We start from the raw sequence: 19,367 nt of genomic DNA on the forward strand, positions 1-19,367 counted from the left end.
GCTGCTCTGGTTCGCCAGAAGTGGCTTTGTCATTCTGGCCACATGACCCAGAAGCTGTACGCCGGCTCCCTCAGCCAATAAAGCACTGCAACCCCAGAGCCATCCGTGACTGGACCTAATGGTCAGGGGTCCCTTTACCTTTTACAAGGGAAAGAATCATAGAGGACCTTGACCTCTTGTTTATGTGTGCTTTAAGTGATCTCTTTACCAAAAATGGAGGCAGGGAGATGAGCGGGGAAGATTGAAAAGATGTCCAGTGAGAAGTCCTCTGTCTCTGAGGGATTGGACATGGCATCCAGTTGAGACCAGCCTTTGCATACTCTTATGCCATACTGACTTGCTTTTATTTTTAGCATTGTGCTGTTAAAATTGTCACCTAAGGCATGCTGATAGGGATTTTGCAGGGGTGTGTGTGTGTGTGCAATGGCCCATTTAGTTCAGCATTCTGTTCTCTCAGTGGCCAAACAGATAGATGCAAGCAGACCTCCTGAGTTCAGCAGTGCTCTCCCTCTCCTCTCCTCGTTTTACAGCAACTGGTATTCAGAAGCATATTGTCTCTCACCTTGGAGAGCCATTGATAGTCTATGCTTCTGCTTTGCTACAGGTCTCCTACATTCCCTGTGGGCTTCCCTGGTGTCAAATAATAGGGAAGGGACAGCTGTGAGCAGGGCAGATAGATGGCCTTGTTGCGTTGGGTAATGCCTGTTTGCATCTATGTTTTAAAATGAGTGAATTTGGAGGTTTGTTTTAAAATAAGACGTTGTCAATGCTAACACGAAAAGCCCCTTCTCCACAATATTAAATAAGTAAGCACAGGCTGGGGAAACTAACTGTTTACTCGCCATCCCTCTCCCCACCCCCCCTGCAGCTCACTCCAGTGGCAGCACACTTGAGAAGTGTAAATACTGCCTGGATTCCCAATCTGCAGATCGTAAAACATGACCTTTTGTCAGAGGATCGGTGGAGGATCTTAGATGGCTCAGAAATTTCCAACCCAGAAGCACTTGAAAAGGGAGATTATTGAAATACTCCAGATAGTGACATTGTCTCGGATGATCTCCAAATTCATATTTCTTTTATCGGGAACGAGCGGGTGTGAGAAATCTCACCTTAATGCACACTATTACCATAGCTGTGCCCCTATTATACTATTGTAATCGGGTCTGAACCAAGAGCAGTGATTAACGATGGCAATTTATTGTATCTGACGAGGGGAGAAAATGGGAGATGTTGTCGTTATCATAAATCATATCATAAATAACCAAAGAGAAGCCCTCGGAAAGCTTGTGTGGTGTCAGCAATGAGGCACTTTTCGGCGCGTTCGCCCAGGATGGTAGCCATAGAAACCCCAAAGTCATATTGTTATCTTAGTCTTGCTGCAGTTATGTGATACAACCATATTAACATATAGATTAGGCCATTTATAATACTAGGTGTCATTTCAGGTTAGCTTGCTTATATAGCATTTTAGGGCTCTCTCCTTTTCATTCTGCAGAATGTTAGGGAAAGGCTGCGTTTTCGCAGGTCAGTCTCAAGCCATTTATAACCCATCAGCGTCACACAACTGTCAGCCCAGTTAATATACTCCTGTTATTGATTGGTTGCAGTGTGCAAGTTGTCACTGCCTAATTACCTTGTCTTTGCTAATAATTTCATTTTTAACGGGGGAAAATGAAATATGTTTAAACAAGGAATATAGTGCATATACTTTACTGAGTTCTTTGGTCTAAGAAGCCCGATTTATTGCTGAGCTGCAGATAGAGTGGGGGGGGGGGAGAGAGCCTGTTGCAAGCATCCTAGGAAAACTTGCTCAGCTTTGCAGTTTGTTTGTTTCTGATGCTTTTTGACTCTGTGCTGTCCTGTCCACCCCCCCCCTTGTTGTTCTTCTTAAGGTGAGATGCAGTGTAGGCTGCAGCTTGCAGAGGAAAAAAATATGATGATGAGCAACTGGACTGTTGCCAGCATAGCAAATGAAATTATTTAGAATTATAAGGGATTTGTGCATAGCTCCACCCCCACTCTCTCTCTCTCTCTCTCTCTCTCTTTCTCTCTCTCTCTCTCTCTCTCTCTCTCTCACACACACACACACACCCCATGTTTTCACATTTCTTCCTTTAAAATCGAACTCTGCAACTCACGGATGATCTCTCTTCTCCGGTTTACAAATCTTAACTGAGCCATCGGCTCGCCAGGGATATCGGGCAAGCGACTAACTCAGCCATTGCACCTCTCCCCCTTGCCTCCACAAAAAAGAACCTGCACTATGGGGATAACAATACTGGCCTACCTTGCAGGATTATTGCAAGGAACACTGGGTTAAATACTGTATTTTTCCGTGTATTTTTCCGCCCCCATGTATAAGACGACCCCTATTTTTTGAGCCCAAAGTTAAGAATATTTAATTGCAACATTCAGTGTGTATAAGATGACCCCCAATTTCATACTTAATTATTTTTGGGGGGGATATAGTCTTATACATGGAAAAATGCAGTATATATGAGACATTTTGAACACTTTACCGCACTACATAAATGCTGTAGTTTTGTTGTTGTTGTTGCTGCTGCTGCTGCTACTGGAAGCTTGCATCAAATTCCTTTTCAGCCAGTCCCAGTGTTCTCTGCCCATCTCTCTGTGTCTCCCTTTCCCATGTGAGCCCAGTCAGTCATCTGCTGCCCAGTGTCCTTTTCTTTGCATGCTGCCCCCATGTCTGGCAGGTATATGGGGCCTACCTGTACAGTGGTGCCCCGCAAGACGAACGCCTTGCAAGACGGAAAACCCGCTAGACTAAAGGGTTTTCCGTTTTGGAGGCGCTTCGCAAAATGAATTTCCCTATGGGCTTGCTTCGCAAGACAAAATGTCTTGCGAGTTCCTGCGGGTTTCCCCCCTTTCCCCCCCTTTTCCTAAGCCGCTAAGCTGCTTATCAGCTGATCCGCTAAAAGCCGCTAAACCGCTAATAGCGCTAATCCGCTAAGCTGTCAATGGGCTTGCTTTGCAGGACGAAAAAAACGCTATACGAAGAGCCTCACGGAACAGATTAATTTCGTCTTGCGAGGCACCACTGTATCTCCTGTGTACCACCCATTTATTTCCCTCCCTTTCTCATTGCCCATTTGTCACTGTTGTGCTGCATTTTCCATGTATTTTGCATGTGTGTTACTCGTCACTGTGTATCTCTTGCATACTGCTGTCAATTTCTTGCTATCTCCAAGGTATGTGGTGGTCATGGCAAGGCTTCCCCAACTGAAGTAATGTATAGCACAACATAATTCATTTATTATTTTAAGCAAAGCTGGGTATTCTTAAAGCACAGTATAAATGCATGATGATGGTTTTGGTTGTTACTGTATTCTTAACACATTTGTCAGCTGAGGGTTCTTAATGGTACCAAACAGGAAAAACAGCAACCCGGACCAGTATTTTGGCACCACCATGCAATAATATATTTCCGCCCTCTCTCTTCAGAAGCTAGCCATGCAGAAATTAATTCTATTTGTTTTTTACATTCAGACTTTTCTGCTCTGCGTTATCCCTTATGGTTAAGGGCAAATAGCAAAGTTTTTAAACCCAAGTTAAAAAAAATAAATCTACAGTCAGTTTACCTTCTGAGGTTTAAAAGTCTTCTTTAAAATGAATTCCCTGTTTGGGAACTCCAGAAGTGGTATTTTAAAAAAAGAAAAGTGTGTGCATATACAAGCCGATAAAGCCTCTCCTCCTGCAAAGAGGGGAGGGGTTGTGGACGGGATCCGATGTCCGCCTCATGCAGGGGGCGTTATGCCCCCTGCCACCCACTCACCCGGCTGGCGCACCACGCCCACAGGTAAGCGCCCAATCGGGCGGCTTGGAGGGGGCGTGGTTGGCAGCTTAATTTGCTGTCGCGCCAGCCATGCGGCCTCATTTTCTGCCTTCCCGTCGCGAGTCACCCACCCTCCACTCCCTTAGAGCTCAGGGTTTTAGTTTCTCTCTTGGCCTTGCTATGGACCTTAGGTTGGTCGCCCTGGTTGTCTGGGGGGCCTGGTAGTAATTTTTCCATTTGGCATTAGGCTTTGTGGTTTTTTCGCCTACCTCATAGCAACCGTCACAACTTTCGTGGTATTGGTGGGTAGGTTAGGCATTGGAATGTGTTTGTGGTGTGTGGAAAGGCTAGATGTGGCCATCGCCTACGCCTTCAATTTTGGGTATTCTGTTAAAGGAATCCGGCAGTCGTGGATCCTGTCCGATGCCTGTGTGGCGGGAGGCCATGGCATGACCCTCGGTGACATCAGGGGAGAGCCTATAGTTGTATTAGCATCAACAGGCTCCACCTACTGGTGAATAAACCCCCCGTTTTTAGGCTCACCCCTCTCCGAGTGGGTGGAGTCAATTGCCGTAATCCAATGCTTAAGCCAATACCTTTTCACTTGCTGTAATCAATAAAGTTGTGGCCTTTTTCTTGCCCATTAACCTTATATTACGTGTCCTGTGTCTTCATTCCACCAAGCAGGGATCAGGTCTTCGAACCACAATTACATCTGCAGGACCTCTAGCTGTGAAAACTTGCAAAAGGGAGGCATGCAAGTTGACGTTTTGCTAGTCTTACGTTGCTGTCTTTTGTACTGTAATATTTTGGATGATCTTTATGCTTTTAAATGTGTATACTTCTTGCATGGTTTCCCAGCAGGAAATTACTAAGTAAATAAATAGTAAAACATACCAGGTAGCCTCAGCCAACCTTGCAGACAAGTAAGAAACAACTTCTCACTACCGCACTCCCCCCCAGGAGCTTGAGCAATGACTTGCCCAGAAGAAGATGGTAGTTTTTCTCTTAGCGAATGACTGACCCACAGCCTTGGAGCAAGTAAACCCTGCACAAATCCAGAGCGGAGTCCTTAAGATGGCTGGATGGCGCCTTGTACACTTCCTTCCGGCAACTCCTGCAGCCAAGCTGCTTTCCTTTGGACCACATCAGCTAGGCTGAGAGGGCGGTCTTGTCACTTAGCTCAGGACCTCCATACACATTGCCTAGGCCTGAGCCTCGAAGGGGTCACTTAGGTGCTGCTAGGGGAGCTGTTAGGAGTTACTGGCCTCTGCAGCCACAGCAGGCGCTGTGATTCTCCAGTGGTTTGACTTCAGCCCAGAGGCACACTCAGTTGTCTCTCGAGACAGATGGATGCCAAGAACAACAACAAAAGCACAGTGGTACCTCGTGTTGCGTAACCTCCAGGTTACGGAATCTTCGGGTTATGGCCGCGGCAAACCCGGAAGTCGGTTTGCCGCTCGTGTGTGCGCAAAAGCAGTCCTCCTGTTAAGGAATTTTCGGGATACGGCCGGGCCTCCAGAACGGATCCTGTTCGTAACCGGAGGTACCACTGCATTCATACGGCACCTCAAAGTGTTCCAGGGACTTCACGTTATTTTGTGAGCCTTTTAACAACCCTGTAAACTAGGTCCCATACTGCAGTTGAGGAGTTGAGGATGAGCGAGCATACCTTAATTTAAGCCGATGGAGAATTCACAACAGAGATGGGAGTCAAGCCAGCAGCTTCCCCATTCATAGCTCTAATAATAATAATAATAATAATAATAATAATAATAATAATAATAATTTATTATTTATACCCCACGCATCTGGCTGGGCCTCCCCAGCCACTCTGGGCGGCTTACATAAAAACCAAAATCTCTTTGCTGTTACAGTGCAGCATCTCCCTGTCACAGGAGCTGCCAGTCAGCTGGCATTTTGAAAAGACCAAGGATCCTAAGGGATCCTTCATTGGTTACTACAGAGATTCAGGAACCAACATTCCATGGCTTTTTCCCCATTTTGCCAAAGTTAGGCCTAAGTATCTGGTATCTGAAGAAGTGTGCATGCACACGAAAGCTCATACCAAGAACTGACTTAGTTGGTCTTTAAGGTGCTACTGGAAGGAATTTGTTTTGTTTTGTTTTGACTATGGCAGACCAACACGGCTACCTATCTGTAACAGGCCTAAGTCTGAAAGTTTTATTTTCTGTTTTGGCAAAGGGTGAGAGCCAAGCCAAATATTCATACGCTCCAGATTTTGACCTGCAAAGCTAATTTTCCATGTGCTAAATAAAGTTCTGTTACTGTTCATCCACATTACTGTTTTATGATGCTTTTAAGTCTCACTGATGTGCTAAGTAGAGCTAAGCCATCTACAGTATCACTCCTCTGCCTTTAGTTTCAATGCAAAGCACAATAGCTCTGTTGGTAGCACAATAGCTCTGTTGGTAGAGCATGAAACTCCTAAACTCGGGTTGTGGGTTTGAGTCCCACGTTGGTTGAAAGTTTCTAGATCTCTCAGTTATTAGCCATGATTGCTTGATGCTGAGAGACTACAGTGGTATTTGTTTGCAGATACTGTAAATATGGTGGCAGTTACATATGCCTGGAGAGAAAGTCCCTAGGAATTCTAAGATTGTGACAAGTCTTTAGAAGTGTAAATTGATTTTAAGTAAGATGGAAAGGTGTGAGAAAATGCAACAGCTTACAATAGTTGCTGTCGAAACTAATTTTACAACAACAACAACAACAACAACAACAACAACAACAACAACAACAACAACAACAATTTTTTATTATTTATACCCCGCCCATCTGGCTGGGTTTCCCCAGCCACTCTGGGCGGCTTCCTAACGAATATTAAAATACTGTGATACATCAAACATTAAAAGCTTCCCTAAACAGGGCTGCGTTCAGATATCTTCTAAAAGTCTGGTAGTTGTTGTTCTCTTTGACATCTGGTCAGGGGGCGTTCCACAGGGCGGGTGCCACTACCAAGAAGGCCCTCTGCCTGGTTCCCTGTAACTTGGCTTCTCGCAGTGAGGGAACCACCAGAAGGCTCTCGGTGCTGGACCTCAGTGTCTAGATTCCATTTCCCCCTGTTCACGCAGCAACTATCAGATGAGTACTGAGGATTCCAGCCCAGGTTTTTGGGGTTCTCCAAAATGAGAATCTCAATGTGCAGGGAATACTTTGAATGACCACTATCCCACTGCCCCAGGAGTGGATAACCTCAACTCCAGGGGCCAAATGTGCCTCTCCAGGCATTTCTATCTGGCCCCCAGGACTCTGCCCAGGCCACATGCCCCCTCATCAGACCACCCTCCTCACCAGCCCTTATCCCACCCTCCTTGAATGTGTGCTCTGAACTATGATCATGCCTATTGCTCACCTGGGAAGAAGTAGTGGGAAACTCTTCTCTTTTTTTGCATGGTTGGAATGTGTTTTTAACATTCTGTTGGGAGCCTCCCAGAGTGGCTAGGGCAACCCACTCAGATGGCTGGCATATAAATAAAATAATAATAATAATAAGTTGTTGTTAGTCCATCACCCTGCACACTTCTGCTTTTGGTTCCGCTGCAGAAAGTTGCCCATCTTGGAATTCAGCCCTTGGGTAGAAAGAGGCCCACACCTCTCTGCTACAGCATCACTAATATCGGCTAACATTTTGCTTACTCAAGCTCTTCCATTTTAGCAGTGGAGGAACTCAGGCCTTTAGGAAGTGTAAGGCACTTCATTGCAGCCTGCCCCCTCCCCATGCCATACAAAATGGCTAGGATTTCTTTCTCTCTAATAACTGGCTTCTTATGAGCTGCTGTCAGATTGTTGGATTGTAGCACTGCATTCATTCAGGGTATAACCTGGAATTATTTATCAGCTGTCCTGGGTATTGAAGAGTGGCAATGCACAATTACTCAAGCCTAGTGCTCACAAAGAACAGGTGAAGAGGTAAACCAGTTTTGAGGCTGCAGGTGGGGGCTCATAGGATCGAATCCTCCTGCATCCAGAAATATTTCCTGAACACGGAAAACTAGCGTGTCAGAGAGAAGAATTCAAACTTAGTCTTTCCCCTGACATTTGGGTTTCTGCACGTACAGTGCGTTTATAGTCACCCAGAGAACGTGAGTTATAGGTAGCCTATAAATCGTATTCATAAACAGAAGAAAATTTTGTATTTTGCTATAAAGGAACATAATCATGTGAAAGCTCACCTTTCGTCTGAATTGATACAATCTAGAAAGAGGTTTAGCTTTTCAGATGCTCTTGTTAAGAACGCAAGACACCTAGAATATCTTTGGCTTTAGTAGGCCTGTCAACATCTGTCTGAAACACCTTTTAGAGGACTTGTTAATAACTCTTGATGGACTGTCGGAAGGAGGGGCTAATGAATGGTGTTTTTGCGGGTGATCAGAAGTATCTTCTGAAGCGGGGTAGGGGGAATCATAGTTCCTTGGGCCCCTTGGAATTTGATGCAGGGAGCTAAGCGACGCGAAGGCATTTTTCCAGGCCTGCATTGGGCTGACATCTATAACTTGGAAGCTGTTCCCTATGAATTTGAAATGTTTTTCCAGCACCACCACTCATTCCCCTCTTAATTCATACCATTATAGGGCAAGAAAGCATATTTCATTCCCATAATAGATCAGATAACGATTGAACCAGATTTGAGAAACCTGCAGCACAAAAACTGGCGGTTCAGTCTATTTCTAGCAGGTGCCGACTCAGTCAAGAGTGATTTGCTTTTTCTTTTCTTTTTTTTAAGAGACAGAAATGTGCATGCCCATCCAAGCAAAACTGAACTGCCTAACACTTTTCTGTTTTTCACAGAAGGCTAAGGCTTTATCCCCGGGCAAAGTCTCCACTCTGGACTGGCTGCTGTAAATCCTCTGGGCCTTGGCAAAAGCTCGACTTGTTAGCTCGTTTTACTTAATTTGTGATGCTGGCACTCATTCATGCTTCAGCCCAGGGCTCTTGACTCAACTCTCCTAAATCGGGGCATTGACACATTTTAGAGGGAAGAAACATCCCCTCCCATAGCCTGAAAGGAAACTCTTCCAAATGAGATTCTTTAAGTTGGATTCAGAATAAAGGAAGACTTTGCACAGTTTCAGAATAATATTTTATTTTATTTTATTTTAAAAAATGTTTGTTAAAATAACAAAATTGCATACTCATTCCTCCTTGCAGCCACCTTCCAAAAACCGAATAATTCTGGGTATTCCTCACTAATGGCATCTACAGGTTGCTTTCATTCTGGAGTTTTTAAAATTCTTGCAATTACTAAGCTTCAAAAGCAGCCTCTTGGTGAAAGAGGATAAATGAGGGCTGTTATATAGTTAAGCGAAAGACGAGTGTGTACTGCACCCACTCTTGTCTTGCTAAGGTCAAGCCAGACAGACCTTTTTTTTTATGAAGTTGGGTAAATGAATATACAGAGGTTATTTAACAGTAGTAGAGCTAGAGAATCATTTTGTGATCCAACCGTTGGTTGTATCCGACCAAGTGCTACTCAGAGTAAACCTGCTGAAATTAATGGACCTAAATTAATCTCATTCTTTGATTTCAGTTGGTCGACTCTGAATATGACTAACCTGCCTCCCTGGGCTCCTTTGGGAGGAAAGACGGGGGGAGGGGGGACATTGAATACAACTCCATGTAGCTACATTGATTTTTTTAAAAGCTACACACCCTGGCATAAACAAAAAGTGTCACATATTAGGGGACATTTGATCCTAAATGACCAGCAATATTTTCTTGCCGCAACATACATATACATACATACATATATACACACACACACACACACACACACACACACACACACTCTTGGGGTTGTATCCAACATTGATGTTCTGCTCATGCAACAGACTTTCGCTTGTACAATGGACTGTTCCTCCTACTTTCCCCTGCAGCTTCCTGCACGCATGCAAAATCTGTTCTAGGCAATTGGGGGACCCTCTGGAACAGATATTTAGGGGTGCTTAGGGAGAGAACCCCTGAGAGAGAAACGCGAAATCCTGCTGTGCTAGTGAAAGTCCACTCACACAGCGCTGGATAAAACTCATGGTGGTCAACCAGAGTTGTTTATGTTTCCTTTTGGTTTATTTGGTTCGCTCTTCCTTCCTTGCTACTTTACACGTAACTTCAGTGAAACTCAGTAAAAATAAGGTTTCAGGTTGGTTGGGTGGTTTAAGGAAGGAAATAAGACATTTTTCTCTCTCTGAGGATATATATTTCCTTGGCCCTCTAGCGAAATCCAGCACACCTAGAATGTCTCCTCTGGTTGTGATATTTTGATCCAAAGAAGCAGCCAATCACTTGACGTGGAGGGAGATGCTGCAGTTGGCTCCAATTGAAATGGTAGATGTAATGGATTGTAGAAAAATTGCTTATGGACCACAATTTGAGAATGGATTTCTCTGAAAATATGAAAAAGATACTGTGTGTGTGTGTGTGTGTGTGTGTGTGTGTGAATAAAGTGCTATTGGTGGCGCTGTGGGTTAAACCACAGAGCCTAGGACTTGACGATCAGAAGGTCGGCGGTTCGAATCCCCGCGACGGGGTGAGCTCCCATTGCTCGGTCCCTGCTCCTGCCAACCTAGCAGTTTGAAAGCACGTCAAAGTGCAAGTAGATAAATAGGTACCACTCCAGCGGGAAGATAAACGGCATTTCCGTGTGCTGCTCTGGTTCGCCAGAAGCAGCTTAGTCACGTTGGCCACATGACCCGGAAGCTGTACACCGGCTCCCTCGGCCAGTAAAGCGAGATGAGCGCCGCGACCCCAGAGTCGGCCACGACTGGACCTAATGGTCAGGGGTCCCTTTACCTTTACATTTATGTACCATTTAATCTGTATACTGTATCTGATAAGTGAAATTCTTTGTTTTTGTACATTTCTTAAACCGAGTCATTCAGTCCATGTGAGCTTACTTCTTGTGATCTCTCTAGAAAGTTGTGCTATTGTCTTAAGTAAGCTAACAACTTTCCCTTTACTTGTTTCTTTCAACAGAGGAAGAGGAAGAGCAGGTGCCCACTGATGGCGGGACTTCAGCAGAAGCCATGCAAGTACCTTTGGAGGAAGAGGGAGAAATGGAAGAAGAGGAGGCTGTCAATGATGAAAACTACTTGAGCAAGAGGCCATTAGAAAGTCCCGAATCTGAGGAAATGCCTGCCACAAAGCGGCCAAAACTAGCTAGCGTGAAAGGAGATAGTCCAGAGGGGACGGTGGAACCGCGTGAGCCTCTTAGTTCCATCAATGCCCAGAAGGTGCCACCCATGCTTTCCCCGGTTTGCGTTCAGGATGGTGCTGACGTGGCTCCTCTCTCTCCAGAACCACCCGTACTCGCTCCCATTGCAAAATCGCAGTTGCCGGTTTCCAAACCGTTGGAACCGAGAGCATTTACACCTAAAGCAAAGGTGAAAACGAACTCCCCAGGGCAGAAAACGAAGGCGCCCAAAGTTCCTCCATCACCAGCAGTGGCCGGAAGCCCCATCCGCTCTCCAAAAACTGGACCCAAAGAGAAGAAATCGCCGGGCCGATCCAAGAGCCCCAGAAGTCCTAAGAGTCCAAAGGTTCCGGTTCATGTCCCTCAGGTAGCAGTTAAGCAGGAGACCCCGAGTAGAACGCCCTTGGCAGCGTTAAGTGAAAAGATGGGGAAAGAGAATATCCAAATAAAACAAGGGCCAACCCCCGTTGACCCTGGGAAACCAAACAGTGAGAATCCGGCGAAGAAAGTGGCCGTTCTCGACAAGACAATTGACGATTCCATTGATGCTGTAATTGCTCGTGCTTGTGCTGAACGGGACCCGGACCCATTCGAGTTTTCCTCAGGGTCAGAATCAGAAGGGGATGTTTTCACTAGCCCTAAAAGACTGTCTGTGTCAGAGACTACAACTCCTAAAGCTTCTGTTTCTGCTAACAGCAGCTTAAATAAAGCAGGAAGCACCCCAGTTCCTCCTTCTGGTGGAACGTCAAGCTCAGACATTTCATGGACGATGGATGACTCCATAGATGAGGTCATTCGAAAAGCAAATATGGGTCCTCCTGCCAATTTGCCAGCAAACTTCCCTTATTTCTCATCTCCCTCTGCTTCTCCACCAACTCCAGAGCCGCTGCTCAAAGTTTACGAGGAGAAGACTAAGCTGGCTTCCTCAGTAGAAGTTATGAAGAAGCTGAAGAAAGAGTTGAAGACAAAAATGAAGAAGAAGGAGAAGAACAAAGACAAGGAGAAGAATAAGGAGAAGAACAAAGACAAGGAGAAAAACAAAGACAAGGATAAAGACAAAGATGGAGGCAAAGAAGTAAAATTTCCGTGGAAGGACTTGATCAGAGATGATGACTTGGATCCGTACAAGTTCAAAATTAAAGACTTTGATGATGAGCCAAAAGTCAAGGTAAAAGATGGCAGCACCAAGAAGGAACGAGAGAAGCATAAAGACAAGAAGAAAGATAAAGGCAAGAAAGATAGAGACAAGAAAGACAAAGAGAAAGTTAAAGAGAAAAATAAAGGCAAGAATAAAACTTCGTCAGTGCCTCTTGTTCTGCCTCCCAAAGACTTGCCCCTGCCCTTGTTCAGCACCCCGGCTGCCATGAAACTCCCGTCGCTGTTGCCAGCCCTCCCGACGATCCTTCCTGAAAAACTCTTTGAGGAGAAGGAGAAGCCCAAAGAAAAGAAGAAGGACAAAAAGGAGAAGAAGAAGAAGAAAGAGAGGGAGAAGGACAAGGAAAAGGAGAAGAAGGAGAAAGAGAAAGAGAAAGAAAAGAAGGAGAGGGAGAAGAAAGAAAAGGAAAAAGAGAAACACAAACACGAAAAAGTAAGCAATTGGTGTATTTTGTGGTGGGTTCTTTATTGCTCAGCTTCCCACACCATAGCAGAATTATACCGGAGCAACATCTAAATATATGCTTCATAGGGTTCTGAAACAGTAAAATATTTAAACCTAAAAACCGAATTGATCGAAAGGATTTCACAGTAGTAAAATGAGGATAACGGAATCATAGAAGCCTAGAATTGTAGAGTCGGAAGGGACCTCGAGGGTCATCTAGTCCAACCCCCTGCAGTGCAGGGATCTCAGCTAAAGCATCCATGACAGATGGAGGTTAAGGCTTTGTTCTCCCTCCACTGTCTGAGACAGTATGACTTCAAATACCAGTTACTTGGAATCACAAAAGTGTTTTCAGGTCTTGCTTGCAGGCTTCCCATGGGCATTTGGTTGGCTACCTGGACTAGATGGGCCTTTGGGCAGATCCAGCAGGGCTTCTGTTTATGTTGGTCTTTTAATTATAAAGTTAACTAAATCCACACCTTTCCTGCAGTTTTCACCTTTACCCTACCCTAAGTCTTCTTTTAAAATTTGAGCATGTTCAAGTTAATGCACCTGTACTATTCATATAGGGCAGGCATGTCCAAAGTCCGTTTTGGAGACCTAATCCAGCCCGCCGGTCGGTTTAATCTGGCCCCTGTGGCAGTTTATTTCCTGGGGTAAAATCCAAAAAACACCTCAACAACATTGGTTGGCCCTCACTTCATCAGATCTGGCCCTCTTTGAAAAAAGTTTGGACACCCCTAATATAGGGGGACTATATCAGTTTCCAAAGCATTACTTGAGGTTACATGCACAGGAAAGCTGGCAGTCTAAAAATGAATAGGACAACAGGGGTGTTGGAGGCAAGGGTAAAAAGGAAATTTTATTTATGACTGACCTCGTGTCTTTACTGGTCCAGCACTGCATCTCTGTCCTGTATGCCAATTTCCTAAATAAATCAGCTCTATGTACATCTAGCTGCTATTTTTCACTGGCATTAGAATGCTTCCTTCTCTATATAATAACAGCAGCAGCAGCAACAACAACAACATTATTTATATGCTGCCCAGCCCATCTGAGTGGGTTGCGCCTGCCACTCTGGGTGGCTCCCAACAGAACATTAAAAACACAGTAAAACATCAACCGTTAAAAACTTCCAATCAAGGCTGCCTTCAGATGTCTTCTAAAAGTGAAATAGTTGTTTATCTCCTTGACATCTGATGGGAGAGTGTTCCACAGGGTGGGTGCTACTACCGAGAAGGCCCTCTGCCTGGTTCCCTGTAGCTGTTTGTCTCGCAGTGAGGGAACTGCCAGAAGGTCCTTGGAGCTGGATCTCAGTATCTGGGCTGGACGGTGGGGCTGGAGATTCTCCTTCAGGTTTACTGGGCCGAGGCCGTTTAGGGCTTTAAAGGTCAGCATCAACACTTTGAATTGTGCTCAGAAATGTACTGGGAGTCAATGTAGGTCTTTCAGGACCGGTAACTAGTAACTGCTCCCAATCACCAGGCTAGCTGCCACATTTAAAAGTGAAACAAAACTCAGTAGAAGTTCTCCTGGCCATGCAGGATTAGGAGAGGGGATGGGGCTCCCTCACAAGCAGTAAACAATGGTTTAGCATTGCATGTAAACCAGGCTGCCAGTACTGATGGCTGTTGGCTCCCCATAGCCCAACCATCCGCAGCGAGGGCTGAATTGGAGATACATTGGTGAGAGGCATCTGTGTTGTCTCAGTTAATCTTGTCCCCAGTTTCAGAGAGGCAGCGGTCCTCCTCTCTGAGAAAAGAGGAGGTCCTGGGGAAAGAACAGGCTTAGGCAAGGGAAGTTTGTCTCAGCTCAAAGATACATAGTCTGCTTGGGAGGAGGTGCATGACAAGGTGGTATCCTTAGTGAGAAAATCAGGTCATTTGGGTTTTGGCAACTGTGTGCATCTTTTTCAACCTTCCCCTTTTTCCATCCACCCAGCCATTTGCCTCTTCTCTCTCTCTCTCTCTCTCTCTCTCTCTCTCTCTCTCTCTCTCTCTCTTTATTTCTCTTTTTATTTTATTCTATTTAGCTTGCAAGCTTTGGGGTAAGAAATCGTGCTTTAAATCCCCTTAATAACCAAACTAGGTAGGGAATTATACCAGTGGAAAACCACGTATAAATAAATACGTATGGATGACAATAGTTTTTGAATAACTAATCATAGCCACAGCCTTCACAATACAGGGCGAGGGGTGGAATTATACCAAAACCATACCATGTGAACAAACTCAAAAATAATTCCCGTGAATGTAGTTTTCCACTCCCATTCCATAACTGGTTCTTGTCTAGGTTTTGTCTCCTGTTTTTTTAGAATTCGGTGTAACATTAGGAATATAATGGAACAATACCACCTATTAAAAGTCTATTCTTCATAGCCCTAAAATATATTGTATTATAGGGCAAGCCATATAAGCTTGGGCAGATTACATTGACAAAGCTTCCTGTTACCTTGGTGAAAAGTCCCTGTCAAAAGATAAACTTTAAAGCCAGGCTGCATGAAAGAGTCCCTGGATAGAATTAAAATTTAAACTGATCTAGACAGATAAGCTTTGGAGGGGAAAAAAAGTCGAAAAAGTCCACCTCTTTGCTGCAAGTCAGGATTTTGAAAATAAATTTCCCCCCTTTTAAATCTCTTGAGTGATTTTCATTTTTTGCAAGGCTGCTCTGCTGGTGTCCTGGAAAAACGGAGAGTTTGAGCTTTATCAGTTGGTGCCCTGAGGTATGTGGCAAAGAAGCTAAATCCTTGAAGATTAGCAAAAAAAGGGGGGGGGGAAATGCAGCACATGGCAATAAGGGGCTTATATGACTACTAGTATTAGTTCAGGTGAAAGAAGTATTGCTTATACATAAAACTGGACAAATCCACTGACAATGTATTTTTAGTTAGCTACAAAGGAGTCTTATATTGCTGGACTTTACTTCTTTCGTGATTTGGGAAGCTTAGTAATCCACTGTAAATGCTCTTCTGCTTGCCCGAATTTCCAGTATTACTCCAGAATTGCAGCTCTTTAATTTTTAACCAATGAAAGCTCATGTTCCCTTAACATCCACCTTTTCCGTAACATCCACCTTTTCCTTCTTCTCTTGTATTTGCACGCATCTATTCTCTCTCTCACAGACATACAGAGGTTCTTCTAACCTCCTGGTTTCCTGTTAAATGCAAAGACTCAGGTTACCATTTGGAACCTTTCCGGATTGTGACAGTTGGACAAAAATTAGGAGACCCAAAAGTTAACCCTATAAGTAAGCAAGCTTTTGGGTGGGCCTCCATACTTGAAAACCAGTCCATGGGGGGTGTCAAAACGTGATTTCTGTTAAGATTTCTTTTCTGATTAGATAAAATGTCTGTTGCAACTGATGCTGACACTTGAAAAATTATTCCTTAAACTGAGTTTTTTCTAGAGTTGTTTATGCAGTGGCATCTTTGGTGGCAACAAGCAGTAGGCTGTATTTAAGGTGCAAACTCAACAGCACACTGTCACACAATTTTCTGCCTCTTCCATTTTACTAGAATGTTACCCCCAGAAGCTGAATAGCAGGTCCTGAAGTCTCAATAAGATGTATTTCACCATTGTGTAGCTTAGTCACAAGAACTGGTGACAGCTGCCAGCTTAGATAGTTTCTAATAAAGTTGGCGAATTCATGTAAGGCAGGTGTATCGATGGTTGGCTGTATTTCTGTGCCACTTCCATTCAAGCAAATCCCAAAGTGGCCTACAAACCATAAACCTCACACTGCAGCATCACAGTTGACAGCACATGACTTATACAATTGGCATATCATCACAAAAACAATTATTGATAATTATAATCTATAAAACAGTGCTAACAAAACAGCAGCTCAAAAGCTAAACATTATTACATTATTAAACGGCCTCGTCTCCACTCCCATTGTTCTGCCCAAACACTGAGATCCAACTCCGAGAGCCTTCTGGCAAGTCCCTCACTGCAAGAAGTGAAGTTACAGGAAACCAGGCAGAGGGCCTTCTCGGTAGTGGCGCCCACCCTGTGGAACACCCTACCATCAGATGTCAAGGAGACAAATACCCATCTGACTTTTAGAAGACATCTGAAGGCAGCCCTGTTTAGTGATGTTTTTAATGTTTGATGTTTTTATCGTGTTTTAATATTCTGTTGGGAGCTGCCCAGAGTGACTGGGAAACCCAGCCAGATGGGTGGGGTACAAACAAACAAACAAATAATGATTACATTCACACACGCAAACATTAGCTCGGTAATAATTTGCTCTACTCGGTCTATCAAGATACACAGCCTGTATATCAGGGACGCGGGTGCCGCTGGGGGTTAAACCACAGAGCCTAGGGCTTGCCGATCAGAAGGTCAGCGGTTTGAATCCCCGCAACGGGGTGAGCTTCTGTTGCTCTGTCCCAGCTCCTGCCAACCTAGCAGTTCGAAAGCACGTCAAAGTGCAAGTAGATTAATAGGTACCGCTCCAGCGGAAAGGTAAACGACGTTTCTGTGCGCTGCTCTGGTTCGCCAGAAGCGGCTTAGTCATGCTGGCCCCATGACCCAGAAGCTGTACGCCAGCTCCCTCGGCCAATAAAGCGAGATGAGCACTGCAACCCCAGAATCGGCCGCGACTGGACCTTAATGGTCAGGGGTCCCTTTACCCTTTACCTTTAATCAAAGGAAAGACTACCAACAGAATGGAACTATAACAAGTGCCTGGTCTCCAAGACACATAGGCATGTGTTCATGGACAGCGGTCCTACTCCCATCCAGGGTGGTGTCCCCCAAAATCCTGCTGTCACCGAGAGATTGGATATAAGCACCACACACCCCTTTCCTTTGGACTCCCTATGAACAGTAGCAACCTGAAACAACAAACAATGATATTAGCTTTGGGAGCCAAATGGAACTTCTCAATACAGTATATCTCTGAATGCCAGTTGCTTGTAACAAAACAGAATAGGAAGACCCCCGTCTTTACTCCTTGTTTGGAAGCGCACAAGTGCCTTGGGTTGGCTGTTAATGAAACAGAACACCGGACCAGATTGTCTTTGCTCTCAGCCCAACAAGACAACTCCTGTGTGCATGTTTGCCAGCTCCTGTTATATAGCACATTGAATAAATGACAACAGACAATGGTGTACAAGCCTAGCCTGCTTTGTGAGTGTCTGCACTGAATCATAAAGCCAAAGACTGGAGAGGAAGGTGATTAATGGTGTTTATTAGGGCACCTTGCTGTTTCATCCACTGGCTCTCGGCCAATTAACTTCGAATACATTTTTGCAAAATATCAGTGCCTCCTGAGGATTCTTAAGGAAAGGGACAGTTTTAAATGCAAAGACATCAAAAACTGAGACGGGGAAAACTACCACGTTAGTAGAAGGAAAAACCCTATTTATCTATCATCTATCTATATATCTATCTATCCATCCATCCATCTATCTTAGAAATATAGCATATGAAGTTTTCTATTGTAGAAGAACATACCAGAGCCAGAATGACTTCAATGTGTAAACAAGTTCAAGGTCCATCAGCACTCCTAGCCTATTGTATTTATTTCAGATGCGCTTTAGCTTTAATCTACTACTTAGAATACTTCCAACGTTTTCCTTTGACTGCCTTTGCCTTCTGAAGTTAGGTAGGAGGTGACCAGAGAGGGCCTTTTTAGTTGTGGCACCCAGTATGTGGAATGACCTCCCCAGGAGGGCTCAGCCAAATCCATTTTGACACCAGATGACCTTTATATTTGGCTTCATCGCCTGCATTGAAGGGGGTTGGACTGGATGACCCTTGGGGACCCTTCCAACTCTACACTTCTATGATTCTAAGAAGACTCTGATTCCTAGTCCTTGGCGCCATTCAGGTTTCATTTCAAACCAAGCTTTTGGATTCCAGGTACCTTGGGGATGGCACTGTCTGTCCATTTCCACAGCACAATGTCATACAAAGACAGCACAGTTTTAAAAATTCCAGGTGAATATCACACTAAACCATACTGTCACGAGGAGTAAATGCAAAATCTGCTGTGCAGCCTTTTCTCATTTTAACCAGAATCTGTTCCGTGGTAAAGTTACGTGCATCCTTTCCCGTAAAATGATTTCCTGCAGTGTCCCACCATCGGTGCTGCATTTCTCTTTAGGAGATGCAGCCCATCTAACAGTTAAATGTGTTCCCTTTAGCAGATGAAAGTAGAACCTGTTGTTCCTGCGCCATCTCCCGTGATTCCGAGGCTGACGCTGAGAGTGGGGGCTGGTCAGGACAAGATGTAAGTATAAAGTAAACCCCATTTGATAAAATCTTGGTGGTGGGTGGGCTGGGTGCAGTGTCATCCCATTTGTTTATTTCCTCCCCCTGGCAAATCCTGTTTAATGAACTAATCCCCGATTTCTAATGAATATATTGCCTAGACAAACGTGCATGCTAATTGGCTCCCATCATGATTTAAAATGTTTAATTTTGAAACCAAATAGAGCCTTTATACTATTTAGGGGTAAGGGACGCAGGTGGCGCTGTGAGTTAAACCACAGAGCCTAGGACTTGCCGATCAGAAGGTCGGCGGTTCGAATCCCTGCAACGGGGTGAGCTCCCGTTGTTCGGTCCCTGCTCCTGCCAACCTATCAGTTCGAAAGCACATCAAAGTGCAAGTAGATAAATAGGTACCACTCCGGCGGGAAGGTAAACGGCGTTTGTGTGTGCTGCTCTGGTTCGCCAGAAGCAGCTTAGTCATGCTGGCCACATGACCCGGAAGCTGTACGCCGGCTCCCTCGGCCAATAAAGCGAGATGAGTGCCGC

General features: G+C 44.7%; 1 protein-coding gene across 2 annotated transcripts in view; it reads left to right on the forward strand.

The window, feature by feature from the left end:
- TAF3 (TATA-box binding protein associated factor 3) overlaps nt 1-19,367 on the forward strand; it is a 143,855-nt gene that overhangs the window by 91,587 nt on the left and 32,901 nt on the right. The window contains exons 3-4 of one of the 2 annotated variants that reach the window (XM_081879713.1): nt 10,787-12,591; nt 18,755-18,840. In XM_081879713.1, the coding sequence (XP_081735839.1) occupies nt 10,787-12,591; nt 18,755-18,840 (1,891 nt within the window). The remainder of the gene's footprint in view (nt 1-10,786; nt 12,592-18,754; nt 18,841-19,367) is intronic. The other variant, XM_081879714.1, reaches the window with a different exon arrangement.

Source organism: Podarcis erhardii (genome assembly GCF_964252035.2).
Source record: "Podarcis erhardii genome assembly, chromosome: 10".
In the NCBI taxonomy this organism is placed as follows: Eukaryota; Metazoa; Chordata; class Lepidosauria; order Squamata; family Lacertidae; genus Podarcis; species Podarcis erhardii.